The following is a 22,968-nucleotide window of genomic DNA, read 5'->3' as shown; positions in this document are numbered from 1 at the left end:
GGATGTAAACATGAGAAAAAACGCTAATTAAGAATCCTTATGCACCCAGTCCAGTGCTCCCTTAATCAATCAGAAACTGGTAAATCCACTGCTTCTTGATTCCATCCTGAGGTATTGACTTTTGAACCAAGACATGCTTATCTTTTACCAACAACAGGGAGGGTCACAAAGTTTCTAAATAATTTATTAGGGAAATAAGTTCCCCCAAAGTCAGGCTGGACTGAGAGCTGATTATCAAAGCTGTGTAAGTTAGTGTGTTTGCTTTAAAGTATTACAAGAAGTACACAGAGCACACATCTGGGTTATAAAAGCCCTTTTATAAAGCCATTTTTAAACAAAACAAAAAAAAAGTTTACAAAAGAAAAAAGATACAGAAAAAGAATAACTTGCTTCATATGTCCCAAAAAGAGAAAAAAATAAAGGGGACTATGCCAACATGCTCAACAATAAAGGGTTCTTTTTCTTATTTTTTTAATACAAAATACAAGCAAAGGATACACATACTTAGAACAGAGCTCAGGAGCAGACACGCAGTCCTGGAAACCCTTCAATAAAAGCAAAGCAGGAGTTTGTTTTTTCTTTGTCTATGCAGATACATACAGAGACTGGGATATGTAAAAATTAAGGATCACAAAAGACCATCACACGATTCTACCAATGCATGTTGCATCTATAATTCACGAACATGGTCAACAAAATCATGTTCACTTCAACCTCATTTCATTTAAATTAAAGAAAAAAACCCTTTAAATAAAGTGGTTACATTCAAACTTTAACTTCCTTAGTACCATGCTGCAGATTTCAGCACTGTTAAGGTATTGCAAGAACGCCCAACCCTCTGGTGTCTGATCATGTATCCAGCAACATTGCAGTATGAAGAAAAGAGATGCCCCGGTCTCAGCCCATGGACTAGTTAATACAGTAAAGCAGGTTCCTGTCTTTTACCCTTCCTGCTCAGAACATAAAAGATTAAGGACTAAAATCAAGCAACTGGGAGTTTTAGAGCTGGCAAAATGAAGTCTAAAAGATAAATCAAGGCAAACAATTACTGAGAACTTGGCTGTTGCTTAACCTGGCAAGTCTAAAAGTCTTTCTTTAACCTTGTAGGAATTAGATGCATATGGTTTGCTGCAACATGTTCATGGTAAACAAACTAAGTAGAGCTCTTATTTACAAATCTTGTAACAAATACTTCTGGAGGAAAAAGAGAAAAGAATTCACTAAGTTCCAGAAGACAAAGCTTTAATTGCCAGACGTATACAAACACACACTCACACACACACACCCACACAATACTTCAGGGGTTTTTATACATGTTATTTTAGGGCATAAGCTGAGTACTATACCCCCACACCCCATCAAAAAAGGAACAACAAAAAATCCCAATTTCACCCTCCCCCCAGTAATCTAGAAAACCCTCCCTTCACCCCTGATGTACAAAGTGTATGCACAACGGTGGCATTCTACCAGCCACACAAAGCATGCTCAAACAGATGTCACCAGTTCAGTCACTCCATTGGCATGGCAACAGGCAGGTTTACGGGATTTTTCCCAATAGTGGTTATTACACAGTCAGCACCACTGTGAATTCTGTGAATTTGGAAAAAAAAAAAAAAGTATAATTTACGGATTCAGGATTCAAAAAGAATAATTTGTATCGAATTTATCCCAGACAAAGGGAAAACTGGTTGCAACTGAAACTTGGCTATAGCTTGATGTCCCAATATTCAAACAATAAACCAACTCTCCATTTTCAAGTAAATCCAGCTTCATCCACAGAGAAACAGACAATTTTCTAACCTCAAGAGCAACCAGCTTGTTACATTTTCCCTATCCTGTGGCAGGAAATGCATATTACTTCTGTTCTGTTTAAGTATCTCAGTCTAAATGCCATGAAGACCAGAGCCCAGGTTTCTTCCCTTTCAAATTCTTAAGGTGAAAGTTTTTTCTTTTCAGTGCAGCTACCAATGATGCAGGCAAAGATCTGTTCAAACCAGCACTCATTCTACAAAGCTGCAACAATGGCCACCATGATCTTTTATAAAGCTTTCCCCGTTGCTCCTGATATTTATTTCTGCTTTTGTCTTACACTCAAAGCATCTCGTAAAAGTAATTAAAGAAAAGCACGATTCCCTTCCCCAACCAGTACTTGAAAATCCACTTATCTGAATGTTCACAGATAAAAAAATCATCCAAAAAAAAAATCAAGTTTAGTCTAGCTGACCATATTCACAAGTGTTAAAAACTTTACTGGTGTATAACCTCAAATTTCACTCTTGATTTGTTATCTATAAGAAAATACTATTTGAGCCAGTACCAAATTAAGTATTAAACTGAGGATTGAACTGGGGCAAACAGGTTACTGTGGAAACAGTCAGTATGTAAGCTCCTTCAAGGGAAATCAACTACTATTCCTCAAGATTAAAAGATGTCCACACTCATTACATTACCTCCCTACAGGAGGAAACACCCTTTAATTTTCCCTTATGGAATCAATATGGAGTGGAAATATGAAATGGGGAGATGTTTTAGAAAGCAAGACAAATCTACCTACCATTACTGGAATTAAAATGTATCCTCTGGGCCCACTCCATTGATTCCGATCTGAGGTGAGGAGGACTAAAAGCAGCAGCAGGTTACAGATAGATTGAATAAGGTGTAAGTATGCTACGTATGTCTAGCTGGGGAAGGGGGGATCTGGAAAAAAAATCTTAAGAACTAGAATGTAGTGTCAGTCAGCATAGCTGCCGAAATCTACGTTGTAGAGGTAAACCTAGCAGAGCTAATACAAACAAGCACCTTCAAAGTTAACGTCCCACTTCCTGAGCACTGCAAAATACGACAGTGAATGCTATTGCCATTTCACCATAGGCACACTAGAGAAAAAGAGGAAGGTTAGTCAAGGGTGGTGCCAATGGCCAGTCAGTATCGGCTTACAGCTTGTAATGCATTCTGACATCACTATCAAGCCTGACTATTGAGCACCTGTATCCAGTTGAGTCACCACCACTGTCCTCCAATTTGCATGCATGATTTGAGGGGAAGACTTTTAAAGTGTTTTAAATCATCAATAAAAAGTGGAGAAAACAAAGGTTATTCAGAGCCTGTCTCACTTGGGGACACAGATCCTTCTGTCCAGTCTATCAGAAATATAGAGTACATTTTTCAATCTAATGAATTAATTTTAAAAGGGACTCTAAACAAGAAGCCCAATCAAATGCACACAAGTAACCTAGAAGACATGATTACCTCTAAAATATGTGTGTATATCACAGAGATGTTAGTGCAGATTAATATATTAAACAGACTGTTACACAAACAATTGAGGCTGAAGTTTTAAAAGCGCCCTCCCCCCGAATCTTCATGAAACGTAACCTAAGAAAAGCCCACGTTACTAGGAATGTAAGACTTAAAATTATAAAGTCCTAAAAAATAGAAGTGCATGGTGGAAACACTGATCGGTCTTTTACTATATGAACACAAACCTCTTTGTTAAAAATGGATACCTGAACAAACCCATTTAGGCAAATAGATTAATCTTTAACACCCTCATTACAAAGTTCACAACTCTGAATTTAACCATCATGAAAGAGAATGATCCAACTGCTATTTATGTTCAAGTCCTGTATTTTTGGCCATGTACTGAAAACTCCTTATTCATTCTTTAACACACAGTGCAATAGTGAAATGACTCTGCCACTGTGTGTTTTTTAAAAAAAAATCAGAGTAAGCATGTTCCTAGTAAACCACAAAGTAGGATATTGAGGAAGCAAATCTAGATTAAAAGGCAGGAAAAAAAAGGCAGAAGTTAAATTTCACTAATTTTTCAATTTATTAGCATACCAGGACCCTTTAAACCTTGTTCCCATTAGCGCCTGGTATCAGATGTGAAGGATCAAACCTATGGATCTATCTCCTGACTGCTTTTATAAGGCATGCAAAAAGTCTGTTATCAACTGCACACAGGCCTGCTAAAATGCCTGGTTTCTCTAGTCCCTCCTGCTTTAAGCAGCATAAGCAGTAAAGCAGGGGTTGGACCAACTAAAAAGACAAGAGCTAACTTGAATTGTATGGGAGCAGCATTTAACATATTCCTAGTCAAGGACAGGATGGGAAATAAGTGAAGAATAGGGCCAGGAAAATAGTGTCCTATAGCAGAGGTGGTCGGCACTCAGGGCAGAGTATGCAGTGGTGCCCTACGAAGCAGCAGGATCACAAGGATGTACTTCTTATCACATTTCTATGAAGAAATGGGAAGATTGGGATATGAAAAAGAAAATGTTCTAGCCCCAAATAAAAGCAGAACATGGTTAATGGGACCTGAATGCACATTTATAGCATAAAAGAATGTCAATTCTATCTCATAAAGGAAAAATCTCAACTCTTTGTGACTGAGTTTCACATTAACTGGAACTTTATTTGCTTAAAACCCATTGTCAGTTTGAAAAGAAATCCACTGTGACGTGTAGAATGATCTCGTCGATTAAATTCTAGATTTTTTTTTTTTTTTTTTGATTCTTGGTAAAATTTTATCCAAAAAACAGAATACATATATATTTAGAGAAAGAAATATGAAATCAAGAGTGATTTCAGTTTTGGAGGCCCTTGCTTATTTATTTATTTATTTATTTATTTATTTATTTATTTAGCTCCCTAAAGACTGTAGCAGGATAAAAGGATCACTGGCTCCGAGTCTCTTTGAGATAACAAGTGATGAAATAAAAAAGAAAGCCCACACCCTCAAATAAAGTCAGGTAACCCCATTGCCCACCCTCCCCACAAGGTAAAAAAATGAGTACTTTTAGTAACAGTTCAGAATTCATCTTTATCTCCTACCTGCCTCATCAGTGGAAGTTTAAGGTCATGATTTTTTTTAGATATTGATATTTGTGTCTATAGACAAATAAACTCTATTAGATGACAATTGATTTTTTAAAAGTCCAGGTAGAGAAAGGAGCAATCATTTTGAACTAAAATCTATGTTTTTTGATTACTATTCAACTTGCTATTTTTTAGCAAAAAGCAAAGTTTCAATAATGTTCATCTCAAATCTTATTGCTTTACAACTGTGGTACACCTTTCATTAAAAACAAAAAGATGAAGCAGTCAATCCAGTGATTAATTTGACATGGCTTTCATTGGGAAAGGGGAGGGCTGGCAAAGAGACCAATAGACAAAAAGGTGACTTAAACACTTAAACATACAATGGTTTGCTTTTAAAAAAAAAAAAAAAAAAGAGAGAGAGAGAAATGTTACTTTCAACAAATGGAAAAAAGCACTGAAAGCCCATGAGTCAAGCCATAGCCAAAACCATGTTCTATCTTAAGTAGGTTCTTTTTTTTCCTCCCTCTTTTTTCTTTTTTTTTTTTTCTTTTTTTTTAATAAAATCTCTCCCCAGACCATCATCACTTCTAATCCTCCCCAGACGGGGCTTCATCTTCAGACCCTTCATCCCCAGATTTCTCGGGTGGGGGGCTTGTAGATGTTTTCTTTTCTGGCGGGCTTTCTGGTTCCTCATCTTCTTCTTTGGGAGAAGGAGTCTTTTCCTTTGATGCCTTTGAAGCTGTGGGGCGACCCACTTTCCCTTTGCCTTTCACTGGACTTGGCGTCACTGAAAATAGAAAAATAATTTGGGGAAGGGAAGAGAAAAAAATGTCTTTAATACAAGTCAGCTACAAAATAAAACAATCTGTAAGAATAAAATCTATAAAGACAATACGCAACTTACTAAAAATCAAGGTGGGCACGAGGGAGCGCATATATCCCTAAGTAAATCTATCTCAATTTCTAAACTGTTCATAAGTTACTATACTGTGTTGCAGTATTTCCCATCAGTTTTTACCAACACTCTATGATGTTAACAGTAATACCTGTAATGAAGAAGCACGTGCACAACATCCTTAATTGCTTGGTAAACTAACAGTTGTTTATGCTAAAAGTTGTTTATAAAAAGCAGGTCAAAAAGAGGGAAGGAAAAGAATTAATCTGATTCAGAAACTAAAGCTATCAAATAAACATTTGATAGTTCCATCATTCCTAACAGTAGGAAGTGATAAACAGAAGTTTAACAATGACTAGTTCTACCTAACAGAATAAAACCACCTACACAAAAAGCAAATTGATTTCTGATTTAGTTAACAAATTAGTTCCAACTAGGAGAACCCATTAGGGCGCAGAAAAAAATTAACTCATGTCATCAAGTGTGGTTTTATTCTGATAGCACAGAGGATGGGGCGGAGTTCAGAACATGGAACTTAAATGTATTACTCTAGGTTTGTGCATTTTCACAATTAAGTCTTTGCTGGCTGCTGAGACTATGATACCAGTGAGGAAAAAAGAGCAGTAACAGCTATGATGATACAGCATTTCTACCACTGTGTCTGAAACAAATAGATCATTCTCTGAAATCTTGCTCAAGTACTGGCAATAGTTGAAGAACATGGCTAAGCCCACTAGACTCTTAAACAGGCTAGTGTCTTTATTAGTAAGAGATACTTCCAGTTGCAGAATACAAGACCCTTTTAGATTTCTTGTATTCCTGCTAAACATCAGGTCAATGCCAAATCCTAATGAAGAATTTCTGTATTGAAAATAATGTTTCTCAAAATTTTTAGAGCAGTACATTTAATTTCACTTCTGCAGAACTTACCTGTAGCCTTTAGCCTGGGCTTGGGCATTTTCTTTTCTTTTCTTTCAGGTTTGGACTTCTTAACCATCTTTTTGTTTTTCTTTTTTGAACTGCCATAGTCACTATCATCATCATCTTCCATTAGGAAATCTTCATCGCTGCCGGAATCTTCTGAGAAGAAAGAAGAATTTCAACGTCTAACTTAATGTACGTATCCTTCCAAGTGAAAAAGGAAGAGAGTACTAAGAATGACTAGAGGATGGGATGGGAGTCAAAAACCCTTGGATTCTATTTGGAGCTGTAGCACCAATTTGACTGGAGTCATCACCAGCCTCAGTTGTCAAATGGATTTTGCATGCACCTTACATGAGAGAGTTACACGAGTGATGTGTTTGAAAAGTAGACTGAAAACAGGAAGAGTAAGAGCTGATCTGAATCAAAACTGAAACTATCAAATAACTTTTGGTAGTTCCATCATTTCCATGTAGTACTGGTTGAGACCAGGGAAACAAAACTGAACCGACAGGGCCTTTTTGGTCCAATTATGAATAAGTGAAACAAGAAAACCAAACATGAAACAAAAATACACAGAATTAACTAATCTGGGCCGGGTGCCGCGGCTCACGTCTGTAATCCCAGCACTTTGGGAGGCCGAGGCAGGCGGATCACGACGTCAGGAGATTGAGACCACAATGAAACCCCTCTCTACTAAAAATACAAAAAAATTAGCCAGGCGTGGTGGCGGGCACCTGTAGTCCCAGCTACTCGGGAGGCTGAGGCAGGAGAATGGCGTGAACCTGGGAGGCGGAGCTTGCAGTGAGCCAAGATAGCACCACTGCACTCCAGCCTGGGCGACAGAGCGAGACTCTGTCTCAAAAGAAAAAAAAAAAAAGAATGAACTAATATGACTAACCTGTGAAACACCTAACTTTTGTTATGAACATTTTTTTTTCTGTGGAAAGAGGTCTACAACCTCCTCCACCAGGGCAAAATACAAATCTCTATCACAGTGCCTAATGTGACTGTTACTTTAGCAACTGTTCATTCAGTGTTTGAACACAAACATCATTAAATAAAGAGTGCAACCATTACAAATGGTGGGCAATCGTGAGAATCTCTGAACCTTTAAAATATTAACAGGAACCAACACAGTCATCTCTTTTAACAGGGAGTATCTATCCAATTTAAGGGACTGGTTATAACATTTAGCATCCTAGAAAATGCCAAAGTAACCAAGGTCACAAACTACAATTATGATCAAACGACCAAAGTACACAAAACTTCACATACTCTCTTGGAACGGTGCCTCATCCTCCTCTTCTTGTTCTTCCTCACTGCCCACATCTTCCATGAGCATCTCCCTCTGTTTAGAAGCTGCTTTAGACGCCGCCTGCCGTTGCTGGCGCACGTTTTTATGATCTTCTTTTTCATCTTCACTATCCTCTGCAATATCAGAATTACCATGACATAATGATTAAAGAATTTTGTATTTGACAAGATAGTGCAAAAGATTAATAATTGACTGAAAATGTAACTGACTGAAAAAGCCAACATAGTGGCCAATATAGGATATAATCTGCAGCTTTATTTCATTGTAAAAGGGCAAATTCTATCCTTCATTTCTGCAAAATGATGGAATCAACTCAAATGCCCATCAATGATAGACTGGATAAAGAAAATGTGGTACATACACACCATGGAATACTATGCAGTCATAAAAAGGGAAGGAGATCATGTCCTTTGCAGGGACATGGATGGAGCTGGAGGCCATCATCCTCAGCAAACTAATGCAGGCACAAAAGACCAAACACTGCATGTTCTCACTTAAAAGTGAGAGCTGAACAATGAGAACACATGGACACAGGGAGGGGAACAACACACACTGGAGCCTGTGGCGAGGGAGGGGGCAGGGTAGGGGGATGGAGAGGGAGAGCACTAAAAAATAGCTACTGCATGCTGGGCTTAATACCTAGGTGATGGGTTGATGGGTGCAGCAAATCACCATGGCACACATTTACCTATGTAACAAACCTGCACATCCTGCACATGTATCCCAGAACATAAAATAAAAATTAAAAAAAAATTCTACAAAATGTATAAAGGAGGACCTAAATTCATAAAGAATGAGCTTGGACAAGACTATGTACCCACTAATACATATAAAGCAACAAAGACATGTAATTTTAAGCAGTAGCTAAGCTGAATTAAAGCATGAACACATAACTCCTATACTTTAAAGTTACATCACTGCTTTGCTCTAAAATTCTCAATTACATTCAAATCTATGTTCACTGTTTTTAAAAGCTAGTTAGAAAAATATCTTAACATAGTATGAGAGGGAAAGAAGAATGTCTTCCAATAATCTTTATTCTAAGACATAAAACATGAAAACCCTAAAATAATGTCAAACTGTTATCCTTTATAATGAATGGCTTGTGACCATTTCAATTTAGAGGGGATTGAGGAAAATCTTTTTTTTTTTTTTTTTTTTTTGAGACAGAGTTTTGCTCGTTGCCCAGGCTGGAGTGCAATGGCGCAATCTTGCCTCACCGCAAACTCCACCTCCCGGGTTCAAGCGATTCTCCTGCCTCAGCTTCCCGAGTAACTGGGATTACAGGTGCATGCCACCATGCCCGGCTGATTTTGTATTTTTAGTAGAGACGGGGTTTCACCATGTTGGTCAGGCTGGTCTCAAACTCCTGACCTCAGGTAATCCACGCTCCTTGGCCTCCCAAAGAGCTAGTATTACAGGCGTGAGCTACTGTGCCCAGCTGGAAAATCTTTAAAATACATATTTAGATCAACTAGTGAAAGATGTTTGGAGAAGCCTATAACAAATTTACTTTCACATATTCTTAGAGTCTATTAATTAAAAATAATTTTTTTTTTTTTAAATTTGGAGTCTCACTCTGTCGCCCAGATTGGAGTGCAGTGGCACAATCTTGGCTCACTGCATCCTGTGCCTCCTGGGTTCAAGCTATTCTCCTGCCTCAGCCTCCTGAGTAGCTGGGACTACAGGCACGTGCTGCCATGCCCGGCTAATTTCTTGCTGTTGTTGTTGTTTGTTTGTTTTTTAAGATGGAGTTTCGCTCTTCTTGCTTAGGCTGGAGTGCAATGGCGGGATCTTGGCTCACTGTAACCTCTGCCTCCCAGGTTCAAGTGATTCTCCTGCCTCAGTCTCCTGAGTAACTGGGATTACAGGCACCCGCCACCACGCCTGGCTAATTTTTTTAATTTTTAGTATAGAAGGAGTTTTGCCATGTTGGCCAGGCTGGTCTTGAACTCCTGACCTCAGGTGATCTACCAGCCTTGGCCTCCCAAAGTGCTGGGATTACAGACATGAGCCACTGGGCTCAGCCATATTTTTGTATTTTTGATAGAGACAGGGTTTTGCCATGTTTGCCAGGCTGGTCTTGAACCCTTGACCCCAGGTGATCCACCCGCCTTGGCCTCCCAAAGTGCTGGAATGGCAGGCATGAGTCACCATGCTCAGCCTAAAAAAATTTTTTTAACACACAGTTGTGTTTGTGAATAAATTTGGTTAAAGGGTAGGCTGCCAGCCTATTGCCTCTGGAGTAAACGATATTTGCATTAATCTCTACCTACAGTCCTTCTCCTGAAGTTTTAGGCTCCCTTATTCTGTCAAGGTTAAGTGGTCACTCTTCTGAAAACACTTCTAGTCCTATGAGCCTTGCCATGGTCAGTGTTCAAGTCATCTCTTTCACTTTTAAAAATCTCATCTAGAGACAAACAGAGTAAAGCTGACATGACAGACCCAAAACTAAACCCACTTGGTAGAAGCTTAGCTTAATACTAGTACAGAGTTATTTATCCAGAAGTACTCAATAAACTAGCAAGTGTAAGAGATTCAAATTAGGATTTACAAGGCAGATGAGTGAAAGCATGTACTATATTATCACAGGATCACCAGATAGTGCAAAATTGATTAATATAGTTTCTTTTCAACTTAGGTAGCCAGATAGTATACTTGAACAGACGGGAAAGCAAAACAGCCAAGCAGAGTGAATTTAGCCGAACTTTGTCTCTCCCCTTTGTATCAGCTAAACAGCAGTCTCATTTAAAGGGAGATCCAGGGAGACAACAGCAAGGGAAAGTAAGTGAAAACTAACATGGCTGGAAGTAATATGGATTAAAAATCTCAATTCTTACAAGATTAAATTTAAAAATAAATACCAACAGCAAGTAGAATCATCAGGACTGAACATTTTATTTGGCCATGGAAACTCTGCATTAATTCATATTAATTCTTTTAAGTTAAAATTTTTACAAAAAAAGCTTTCTCTATGGCTACTGTTTCAAAAGACTATGTCTCCGCTAAAAACAGTGGGAATGAAACTTTCATTTGCTTTTCCACCCAGAGTCCACCACTCCCCCTTTTTAATGCCTCTATTTTACCAAGTTTTATATTTATATATTATTCTATTTAGTCTGATGTCTTTTGTTTATGTAAATGATTTCTAATATTGACCATGCATAATAATGTGTAGATACTTAAAGAAAACCAAGCCCCAACATCCCACTGAGATCTATTTAATCAGAAATTTTGGGACAGGACCCAGAATATGCATTTTTAAAAAGATTCATAGATGACTGTAATAAGCCACCAGGACTGAGAATCATTAGGAGCTCTTTGAAGATGGAAACATCTTTGTAATCCCAGATTTGCAACAGTACCTGGCATACAAATTGCTTATTAAAACATCTAATAAAATAATATATAAATAGAATTATACCTCTTACATTTAAAATAGTTTACTACCTGCTGAGTGAGAATCATCCTTCTTGGTCTTCACATCTTTGTCTTCTGAGTCCTCACTAAAAAGGGAGGCAAAAAAGCAAATGCATGTAAGTCTTAGCTCAAAATGTAAGTGAACACAGATCTCTGATTTCTGACTTGAGAAGTGAAAAATACCTCTTCTATATAAAATGTTCAAACAAATGCTAAGGAATACTTTATTTCCTTACTTTACAGGGATGCTGGTGAATAAGCACAATTTTATCTACGTTACAAAATACTGCTTCCAAAGACTCAAAGGAAAAAAAGGTGTCTCAACACAGGCTGGAATTTTTTCACCTACGGACAAAGCTTGGTTCACAAGAATATTTAATAAGAAAAATATTTCCTGAATAGAGGCAGACTATAAAATAGTAAAATACTAAAAGATCACTAAATATACACGTGAAAAACTGCTAAAATATCTAAAATTATTAAAAGGAATTGTAGTCCGGGCATGGTGGCTCATGCCTGTAATCTCAGCAGTTTGGGTGCCTGAGGTAGGCAGATCGCTTGAGGCCAGGTGTTCAAGACCAGCCTGGGCAACATGGTGAAACTCTGTCTCTACTAAAAATACAAATATTAGCTGGGTGTGGTGGTACATGGTTGTAATCTCAGCTACTCAGGAGGCTGAGGCAGGAGAATCACTTGAACTCGGAAGGTGGAGGTTGCAGTGAGCTGAGATCACACCATTGCACTCCAGCCTGGGAAACAGAGTGAGACTTCATCTCAAAAAAAAACAAAAAAAAACAAAAAACAAACCAACCAGAAACAGGAATTGTAGTTCAGTTATCTCACTTACAATATGCCTAAAAATGTACCTAAAACAAAATGGAAAATAAATTGATTGAATTATCCCCTATTAATATTTCCTTCCAATATTTCTTTGCATCAGAAACATCAACATATAGTCCTGCCTGGTGGTACCATGGAGAAAATAAAAGTGAGCTCAAAATCACTCTGCAAAGTAAAATAAGATGTTAAGGAGCTTCAAAGCTCAATGGGAAGTTTTTAAAAACAATTTTTAGTCACAACCTAACACATTATGTCTTCATAAGTCTTAACTCCAGAATCTGGATTCTAGTATCCTATCTCTCTTTGTTAATTTACGTATTTTTAAAAATAGAGATGGGGTTTCACCATGTTGCCCAGGCTGGTGTCAAACTCCTAAGCTCAAGTGATCCACCTGTCCTGGCCTCCCAAAGTGCTGGGATTATAAGTGTGAGCCACCATACCCAGCCCCTAGTAGTCTATCTCTTTGTCATTAGTTAGTTGTATGATCTTAGGCAAATCACTTGATATTCTTCAGTGCTACAATTTTACGATTCCATGCAAAATTCTGAAGAACAAAAACCAAAAACTCGCACATAAAAACTGCCTTCAAAGTTTTCCTTTCTCAAATAGCAGGTCTTATAAATCACTTTTGGTATTCCCCATAATCTAGACCACACTCAAATGAGAAAACACTGAATCCATGATTCCTAAGCAAACAGAATGATCAAACATATTCCTTTACTAAGCAACTTGAATCCAAGACGCTTTATAATTCTGAAATCTGTGACTGTTCTGTATAAATGTTTTTTATGCAAAATAAGCACCAAATTCATAATTCTAACACAATGATGAATTATATTATTTTTTCTACCTCTTTTATTGAGTTTATAGACTACATTAATCTTTGAGCACCACTACAGCAAAATTAAGTGAAGGCTGAACTTTGAAAACAGAAAAATCAACAGAGTACTGGTCTGAGAATAAATACACAAGGCATACAGACAGGAATAAAACCTATATTTATTTCAATCCTTCCAGCACTTAGAATAATAAAATCAAATGACTGCAACAAGAAAAACTGTAAGCTAGAAGTTAATTATGTAAATGAGACATTATAACATGCCACAAAGCAGGTCTTTCCTAGGAGAAATAAGATAATGAACATAATGAAAAATAGTTCTGAGTTGGGCTGTCATATAAAACTGTTTGGCCGGGTGAGGTGGCTCATGCCTGGAATCCAGCACTTTGGGAGGCTGAGGTGGGTGGATCATGAGGTCAGGAGTTCAAGATCAGCCTGGCCAACACTGTGAAACCTCATCTCTACTAAAAATACAAAAATTAGCTGGGTGTGGTGGTGGGCACCTGTAATCCCAGCTACTCGGGAGGCTGAGGCAGGAGAATCACTTGAACCCGGGAGGCGGAGGTTGCAGTGAGCCAAGACCATACCATTGCACTCCAGCCTGGGTGACAGAGTGAGACTGTCTCAAAAAACAAACAAAAAACTATTTTAGGCTAGGCATGGTGGCTCACACTTGTAATCCCTGCACTTTGGGACGCTGAGATGGGAGCATCGCTTGAGCCCAGGAGTTTGAGACCAGCCTGGGCAACATGGCCAGAGCCCATCTCTATTAAAAACAAACAACAACTATGTTAGACATATACCAAGAAGCTCTAGATGGCTTGTTTCCCAACAGTATAATTCTGTATTATTTTTCCTTAAAAGCACATTTCTGAAATGCTCCAGCAAAAAAAAGTATTAGAGGTTGTCAACATAAATAAAACTACTAGGTAAATATATGAATTTAATAATGATTTTGGTGCTCCAAGATTCTTAGGAGAACTAGTGAGAAATATTTCATTTATTTGAACTGCTCATTTGTAATAGTATTATTTGGAAGCGGTATAGAGCTCTAATGGTTAAAAAATGTACTTTGGAGTCCAACAGACATGGTTTCAAAACCTGTTTGTCCATTTGCTGGATAACTTTGGTTAAATCACAGAACCCCTCTAAGTTAATATTTACCCAAATAGAGATGTTGTGAGAATTAAATGATAGTGTATGTAAAACACATAATAGAGATTGTCACATAATAATCATAAACAGTAGCCATCATCATCACTATAATCACCATTATCACCAAGAAGGTCTTAAAGTTACATTATACCGAGTGTGAGAGTGTGTATACCTTTACTAAGCGGACAGAAATTACAATATCCTGTTTTTTTTTTCCCCCCCGAGACAGTCTTGGCTCTGTCACCTGGGCTGGAGTGCAGTGGTGCAATCATAGCTCACTGCAGCCTTGAACTCCTGGGCTCAAAGGATCCTCCTGCCTCGGACTCCTGAGTAGCTGGGACTACAGGCAAGTGCCACCATTCCTGGCCAAATTTTATATTTTTGTGTAGAGACGTGGTCTCCTTATATTGCCCAGGCTAGTCTCAAACTCCCGGCCTCAAGCGATCCTGCTACCTAGGCCTTCCAAAGTCCTGGGATTACAAGCATAAGCCACCGTGTCCTCCTAATATCCTGGTCTTATGAGGCAAAATTATAGTTAAAATCACAACTCATTTGTAAAATGAAGGGAAAAGAAACTCTCCAAAATGGTTAAATTATTTAAACAAAGGAGAATTGATTATGAGACAGCAAAATGCAGCAGGCTATACAATTTAAGATTCTACAAGCTTTAGTTATAATTGTGCCAGTGATTTGTGACTGAATGGGATATACCACTTATTTTTTGTTATCACTACAATGAAAGTGCCAATATTAACCTTAGATAACAAGTTACATACTCAAGCACAGCCTAATATGAAATATGCAAAATAGTAAGTGGACAGTAAGTACTTTTCAAAAGTATGAGATTCCAACAATTTAGAGATCAGAGACTACTCTCATCTCAGAGTGGTGACAATATAAGCAGGAACAGAAAAACAATGCCTCTTACCTATCTTCCTGTGAATTCTTTCCAGATCGCCTCTTATTTTTAGCTTCTCGGGGAGATGATCGAATTTTCTTAGTGGGAGGGCCCGAATCTCTTCCATAATCTTCATCTAAACAGTGTTTTTCAAACTTAATTAACTATGATTTTTGCATGTTAAAATCACCACTATATTTACTGACACAATTATCTCTCATGCTGTTTAAATGGTGAGAGGAGCAGGATTTCCCAAAGTTTCTTTCAGTTTTAAAAAACTAAATTATTTCCAAATCAAGTCCTATCACCTTAACTTCATTTTTGCATATTACCCTCTAGTCCTTATGATATATATTTCATCTATTTTTAGCTAAGCCTCTCTTATCATTTTATACCCTCCCCTTCTGATTTCAACACCTTCACATTTATTTGAAAATTATCGTAATATGGTTGTATTACCAACATTTCAGGAAGTAAACACAATTACTATTACTAAGCAAATTACTTTTAAACTAAAGTATTAAATACAACATAATCTTGCATTTGAAGAAAATATTTCCAATTTCAAAAGCCCTATAAAACTAACGAAAATGACTCTACCTTAAAAGGAAATTATTTCCAAAACTGTTTACTGCACCATTCACACTCACACACACATGATGGCGAGATGCTGGAAGCAGTCCAGAGCATCAGCAATTATTAAGTGGTCAGAAACATTATAAATTCCATTATGGGATATTATATAACCATTGATAGGAATTTTCCAAATACCTTTTAATAACATAAAATACTCAAAATAAAAATAGCAGTATATCACATATTAACAGGATTATTCTAAGTAAATATGAAATACAAACATTTGAAACAATTCCTGACATGTAGCAAGCATTTAATAAATATTAGTGCTACACATTACTTTTTTTTACTCTTCTTTGTATCTTTCAGTATTTTCTAAGTCTTCCCAAAGGGCACATATTATCTTTATAAATAAAAGTTAGAATAAGAAGAAAGAAAAAAGAATAATAAACATATCTGGAAAGTAGTGAGATTAAGGAGACAACTCTGAAAAAACCTCTTACGACTAAGACTTAGCTACAACACTCATTCTGTGATGAATTAGTTCACAAATCAAAGCTGTTTCACAAAACAGACTCTCATCTTAGTTGCTTTATTATGTAAAAACATAATACAAGGCACAAGTTTTATTGTAATAACAGCAGGAGCTTTCTTCCCCCCTGCAAAGTGCTGGGATTATAGGCGTGAATCACTGTGCCTGGCTTGTAGAATAATGTTTTTTTTTTTTTTTTTTCAGACAGGGTCTCTCTGTTGCCCAGGCTTGAGTGCAGTGGTGCCATCTCGTCTCACTGCAACCTCCGCCTCCTGAGTTCAAGCGATTCTCCTGCCTCAGCCTCCAGAGTAGCTGGGATTACAGGCGCATGCCACCACTCCCGGCTAATTTCTATATTTTTAGCAGAGATGGGGTTTCACCATGTTGGCCAGGATGGTCTGGAACTCCTGACCTCAACTGGTCCGCCCACTTTGGCCTCCCAAAGTGCTGGGATTACAGGCGTGAGCCATGGCGCCTGGCTGACAGCAGGAGATATTTTAAGTAATGAACACTATATCAGAATTACTGGACATTTAAACTTTGGACTCCAAAACCAAGTAAGAAAAAAATGGTTTAATGCTTATTATAAATGATTTACCATGGAAAAGTTAAAATCCATGTAAGTTCAACTTTTGCTTTGGTTGACACAGATCATGACATAGTTTTGGTAAATACTCTAAAATAAAAAAGTAAAACTTATTCCAAAAGCATAATAAAAGTATATAAGCTGGTAACCTCCACTGGTTCAACTTACAATTTGTTGAAACCATAAAACTTACCTGCATCATCAGATTCCTGAAACTGTGAGTAATCAACAACCTTCCTATTTCTGTAGAAAGAAGAGACTCCAATTAAAATCATAAAACTGTAGGATTTTTCTAAGACATCAGAACACACATTTCTCTTTCATAAACAGAACTGAAGTAGCTCTTTGAAAACTATTTAATTGCCGGGCATGGTGGCTCACACCTGTAATCCCAGCACTTTGGGAGGCCAAGGCGGGCGGATTACCTGAGGTCGGGAGTTCGAGATGAGCCTGACCAACACAGAGAAACCTCATCTCTACTAAAAACACAAAATTAGCCAAGCGTGGTGGCACATGTCTGTAATGCCAGCTACTTGGGAGGCTGAGGCAGGAGAATCGCTTGAACCCAGGGGGTGGAGGTTGTGGTGAGCTGAGATAGCTCCACTGCACTCCAGCCTGGGCAACAAGAGTGAAACTCCGTCTCAAAAAAAAAGAAAAAGAAAATTATTTAATTAATTTTTTGAGACAGGGTGTCACTCTGTCGCCTAGGCTGGAGAGCAGTGGCACAATCATGGTTCACGGCAGCCTTGACCTACTGGGCCCAAGTAATCCGCCTGCCTCAGCCTCCTGAGTAGCTGGGACTACAGACGCATGCTGTCTAATTTTTTTCATTTTTTGTAGACAGGGTCTCCCTGCATTGCCCAAGCTGGTCTCAAACTCCTAAGCTCAGGCAGTCATCCTGCCTCAGCTCCCAAAGTGCTGGGATTACAAGCACGAGCCACTGCACCCAGCCAAAAAGTGTTTTTTAAGGGCCCCCACTTCTCAAGCCAAAATACTTAACTTTCTGTTACAAGAAAGCATAGTGTAAACCACAAGTATGTCAAGCTACAATTCTCATACTGCTCATCTCAGTGATAATTCCAATACCATTCTTTCCTTCTCTTTTTTTTTTGAGATGAAGTCTTGCCCTGTCGCCCAGGCTGGAGTGCAATGGCAAGATCTCAGCTCACGGCAACCTCAGCCTCCCAAGTTCAAGTGATTCTCCTGTCTCAGTCTCCCGAGTAGCTGAGATTACAGGTAACCGCCACCACGCCCGGCTAATTTTTTGTGTCTTTAGTAGAGACAGGGTTTCACCACATTGGCCAGGCTGGTCTTGAACCCCTGATCTCGTGATCTGCCCGCGTTGGCCTCCCAAAGTGCTGGGATTACAGGCATGAGCCATCGTGCCTGGCCTCAAATACCATTCTTTTCTACAAAACAATCTCCCGTCTCTCCAAACAAATATACATAAAACAGCAAAATGAATCAAATCACCATGTACCTATATATTCATTATATACAAAGATACCATATTTATAAGCTAACATTGTAAATGATATCTTACTCTTACTGCTACACACACATATATGTATACTTGATAAACAAAGTTATTACTAAGCTTTTCAAGGCAAAGGCAATTTTTAGGTATAGTACAGTTACATTATAATGCACAAAAATTATGGTAATGTTAAGCCTTATACAGAAGGGGAAGGAAACAAATTAATTGGTCCAGTCAAAAGATGCTTTATTTAAAAAACTATGAAAGCCTCACAAATTTATGTATATCTATGTATTTGACTTTATTCTTTTGTTTCTAAACTTTTTTTTCCTTTTCCAATTTTACAGACCTGGTTTATCAGCAGCATTTTATAAAACTAGACCTAGGGAAAGAACTAGTTCTGGGGATATATGCATGATCTTAATAAAGTGAATGGTTAGCCTGTCCTATTATAAAATCAAAACAGTGAGAATATTTGCACAATCTATTTGACTCTAAATGATTTTAAGTACTCCCTAGCAAGTAAGGTACCTTTAACATCTCAAACAAAGCTTCATTTCTATTTTTGTACTTTGCATTCTAAATCTAAAAGTTTAATACTCCTTCTCTAGAGAGAGAGATATATATGCTTCCATGTTAGTACCCAAACAGCCTCCCTGGCAAAAGAGCCTTAGATTAAAAAATGCACTTTTACTGTAGGCCTAAATCAATCAAGTGAATTTAAAAATTTAAGAGAAATATATGCTACCACCTATACTTAAACCTGAGCAGAGGGATATTCTTGGTTGTATAGATTAAGACATCATTTAAATTCAAAGACACGATGGTCAGAATGCAAACACTGGTCCACCTTCTAGTATAGTATGTGGAGATGATATGGATGGAGGTGAATTATGGAAAAAATGGCTTGGGCTTATATGTAGAGGAAGATATAGTTACGTACTCAGCATTAGAAAGAGAAAAAAAACAAGGCTCTTATGGAGTTCCACCTTCTGTTTTTCTTTAGTTTAATCACAACCATTAAATATACTCCAACTGGCCGGGCGCGGTGGCTCAAGCCTGTAATCCCAGCACTTTGGGAGGCCGAGACGGGCGGATCACGAGGTCAGGAGATCGAGACCATGCTGGCTAACACAGTGAAACCCCGTCTCTACTAAAAAATACAAAAAATTAGCCGGGCGAGGTGGCGGGCGCCTGTGGTCCCAGCTACTCGGGAGGCTGAGGCGGAAGAATGGCGTGAACCCAGGAGGCGGAACTTGCAGTGAGCTGAGATCCGGCCACTGCACTCCAGCCTGGGCGACAGAGCGAGACTCCGTCTCAAAAAAAAAATAAATAAAATAAAAATAAATAAATAAATAAATAAATAAATATACTCCAACTATATATTTTACTGTAAGAAGCTGAGTTTATATTACCAAAGATACCGTACTATTAGGGAAGCTAACTTTAAATATGACCATTAATTCCATATACATGAGGGACCTAGAGTAGATGAATTCTAGAGACACAAAGTAGAGTGGTGGTTGCCAGAGGCTAGAAGAGTGGGGATAAGGAGCTATTGTTTAGTGGGTTTAGTTTCAGTTTTGCAAGATTAAGAGTTCTTTACAACAATGTCAAATACTTAACAGTACCGAACTATATACTTAAAAATGGTTAAGATGGGCCAGGCGTGGTGGCTCATGCCTGTAATCCCAGCACCTTGGGAGGCCAAGGTAGGCGGATCACAAGGTCAAAAGATCGAGACCATCCTGGCCAACATGGTGAAAATCCGTCTCTACTAAAAATACAAAAATTAGCTGGGTGTGGTGGTGCGTGCCTGTAGTGCCATCTACTCGGGAGCATGACGCAGGAGAACTGCTTGAACCCGGGAGACAGAGGTTGCAGTGAGCAGGGATCGCGCCACTGCACTCCAGTCTGGCAACAGAGCGAGACTCTGTCTCCAAAAAAAAAAAAAAAAAAGGTTAAGATGGTAAATTTTCTGCTAAGCATATTTTATTACAATAAAAATATATTTTCTTTCTTAAAAATATGACTATGAAAAAATCTAATATTTTTGGGCTAATATGGAAATGCCTGCCATGTTCTGGCAAAACAGTGATTTTTAATGACAAATGCCATGAAAAATAGCATGATGATGATAATGCAAACATGACCATTTTCTGTATTATTTAGGATTAAAAAAAAGGAGGTTCCTGGAAACAGGGGAAGGACGGTATCTAGAAGAGGAACTCTTACATCTTATCCTCTAATAATTAACATACAGGTTCTGAACTTGTAGGTATAATTCTAGCTTATCTCATGCTTGTGGGGTGGCAACTAACATTATTACCCAGTTTCTGGGTACAACGTAGCAATGGATATATCCTATGAAACTATATAAGAATGGACAATCAGAATGGTAAATGATATATGAAGTACAAATGAATAAATTGAGAATATTTAACTTGCAAAATGGGAAAACATGTTAGCTACTTTAGGGCTTTGATGTGAAAGGAGTAGTAGAGGTTCAGCTGAGCTTCAGCAATCCACATTAAGTGTAGGTTCGACATAAAGAGCTTTAACTGTTTGCTAACAATGGCTACTTCCTTAGTCTATCACTAGAAACACTCAAGAAAGGTATTAGTACAGAATCTTTGTACTAGGAATCCTGGGTTCTGGTTCTAGAATGTCAAGAACATCATGTAATTCCTCTGGGCCTTACTTAGTTCTTCCTCTGTTGGAACTGATAACCTAAGTTGCTTGACAAATTTAAAAGATATTCTACACAATTAAATAAGTTTAAATAATAAATTAAATAATAAATATTAAATTAATATAACGGTTGGCATTATATTAAAATATAATACAGAAAATGGTCATTGCAAATGATCATACTGCAGTATGATCACAATACTGTTTTTCATAGTATCTGTCATTAAAAATTAACTGCCCTTCACAACAGAAAACTTAATCTCCTTATCTATCTATCTAGACAGACCTACCTACCTATCTTCCTTCCATCCATCCATCCATCCATCCATCCATCCATCCATCCATCCATCCATCGAGACAGGGTCTTGTTCTGTCACCCAGGCTGGAGTGCAGTGGCACAATCACAGCTCACTGTAGCCTCCAACTCCTGAGCTCAAGTGATCCTCCCACCTCAGCTCCTGGAACTACAGAAAGGCACACAGCCACCATGCCTGGCTAATTTAAAAACAATTTTTTTTGGAGAGACGGGGCCTTTCTATGTTTCCCAGGCTGGTCTCAAACTCCTGGCCTCAAGCAATCATCTCGCCTTAATCTCCCAAAATGCTGGGATTACAGCTGTGAGGCCTGGCCTGTAACTTGTTACTTTAAACCTAAGACATTAAAAAGGATACTTTTTATTTAGTACATTTTTTTCTATCCTACTTTTCAACAAACAGAACTACAGAAATGCCATGTAGACTATATTGACATTATATAAAAAATTAAATTTCAAAATTAAATTGAAAGACTATCCCCCTTCCATTGAAATACAAAATATTTTAACTTTCAATGATCTGAAAACAGCCAGAATTATCTCATACAATGCCATTTATCACAAAAACCATAAAATCAGTGTAAAGCAAATTATGAATATAGAAGCAATTCTGCCTTATTAAGGACAACCAGTCAGAAACAAATATAGTCATCCATAAATGCTAAAGAGGGAAAAGATAAAATAACTTAAATAAATAAAAGATCTGTGATAACAAGGGCCATTCATGATGACTCATAATGACTCATAATAATTTGGTTCAGGCCGGGCTCAGTGGCTCACGCCTGTAATCCCAGCACTTTGGGAGGCCGAGGTGGGTGGATCACCTGAGGTCAGGAGTTCAAGACCAGCCTGACTAACATGGAGAAACCCCATCTCTACTAAAAATACAAAAAATTAACCAGGTGTGGTGGCGGTCGCCTGTAATCCCAGCTACTTGGGAAGCTGAGGCACGAGAATCGCTTGAACCTGGGAGGCAGAGGTTACAGTGCACCAAGATTGTGCCACTGCACTCCAGCCTGGGTGATAGAGTGAGACTCCATCTCAAAAACAAAAAATAACAACAACAAAAAGTTTCATTTCCCAAACAATGTCCTGTCTTCTAAAGATGCTTATTCAAAATAATATAAATAACATTATTTCCACCATTTAGAGGCTTGCTTTGTCTAGGGTTGAAATGTATTTTTGATGAATTTGTTCCTAATGAGAGGATAGGACAGAAATCCAGCACTTAAGAATTTCATAAGTCCCAGGGCATGAGAGGTTCTATTTCTAGGTGAAAACAAAGAAACATTCTAATTTCTTCAATACAATCATGTGCTGCATGACATTATGGTGAACTGCATATATGACAACAGTCTCATAAGATTATTGTTCCATATTTTTACTGTACTTTTTCTATGTTTAGATATATAAATACCTACCACTGTGTTACAATTACCTACAGTATTCAGTACAGTAACATGCTATACACGTTTATAGTCTAGGAGCAATAGGCTATACCATACAGCCTAGGTGTGCAGGAGACTATACCATTTGGTTTTGTGGAAATACATGCAAATCGCCTAAAAATGCAGTTCTCAGAATGTATCCCTGGTGCTATATGACACATGATTGTATTAAGTTAAATGTATTAAGTTAAATGTCAAGCTAAACTAACTCTTTTTTTTTTTTTTTTTTTTTTTTT

The 22,968-nt window shown here is 37.9% G+C and overlaps 1 protein-coding gene and 1 non-coding gene across 3 annotated transcripts in view; both read right to left on the bottom strand.

Annotated features, from left to right (window-relative positions):
* Positions 1-298: 298 nt before the first annotated feature.
* NUCKS1 (nuclear casein kinase and cyclin dependent kinase substrate 1) overlaps positions 299-22,968 on the bottom strand; it is a 37,410-nt gene continuing 14,740 nt past the window's right edge. The window contains exons 2-7 of one of the 2 annotated variants that reach the window (XM_025357120.1): positions 16,997-17,046; positions 15,140-15,245; positions 11,409-11,464; positions 7,919-8,071; positions 6,650-6,799; positions 299-5,611 (exon numbers count right to left, since the gene is read on the bottom strand). In XM_025357120.1, coding sequence (XP_025212905.1) covers positions 5,412-5,611; positions 6,650-6,799; positions 7,919-8,071; positions 11,409-11,464; positions 15,140-15,245; positions 16,997-17,046 — 715 coding nt within the window. In that variant the 3' untranslated portion in view covers positions 299-5,411. The remainder of the gene's footprint in view (positions 5,612-6,649; positions 6,800-7,918; positions 8,072-11,408; positions 11,465-15,139; positions 15,246-16,996; positions 17,047-22,968) is intronic. The other variant, XM_025357130.1, reaches the window with a different exon arrangement.
* Positions 18,633-18,761, bottom strand: LOC112615902. Its single transcript, XR_003117504.1, has one exon. It is a non-coding gene; the product is annotated as a small nucleolar RNA SNORA72 (small nucleolar RNA).

This window comes from Theropithecus gelada, chromosome 1, assembly GCF_003255815.1.
Source record: "Theropithecus gelada isolate Dixy chromosome 1, Tgel_1.0, whole genome shotgun sequence".
Taxonomy (NCBI): Eukaryota; Metazoa; Chordata; class Mammalia; order Primates; family Cercopithecidae; genus Theropithecus; species Theropithecus gelada.
Note: the sequence above shows the minus strand (reverse complement) of the source record. Positions and strands in the feature narration are given on the sequence as shown.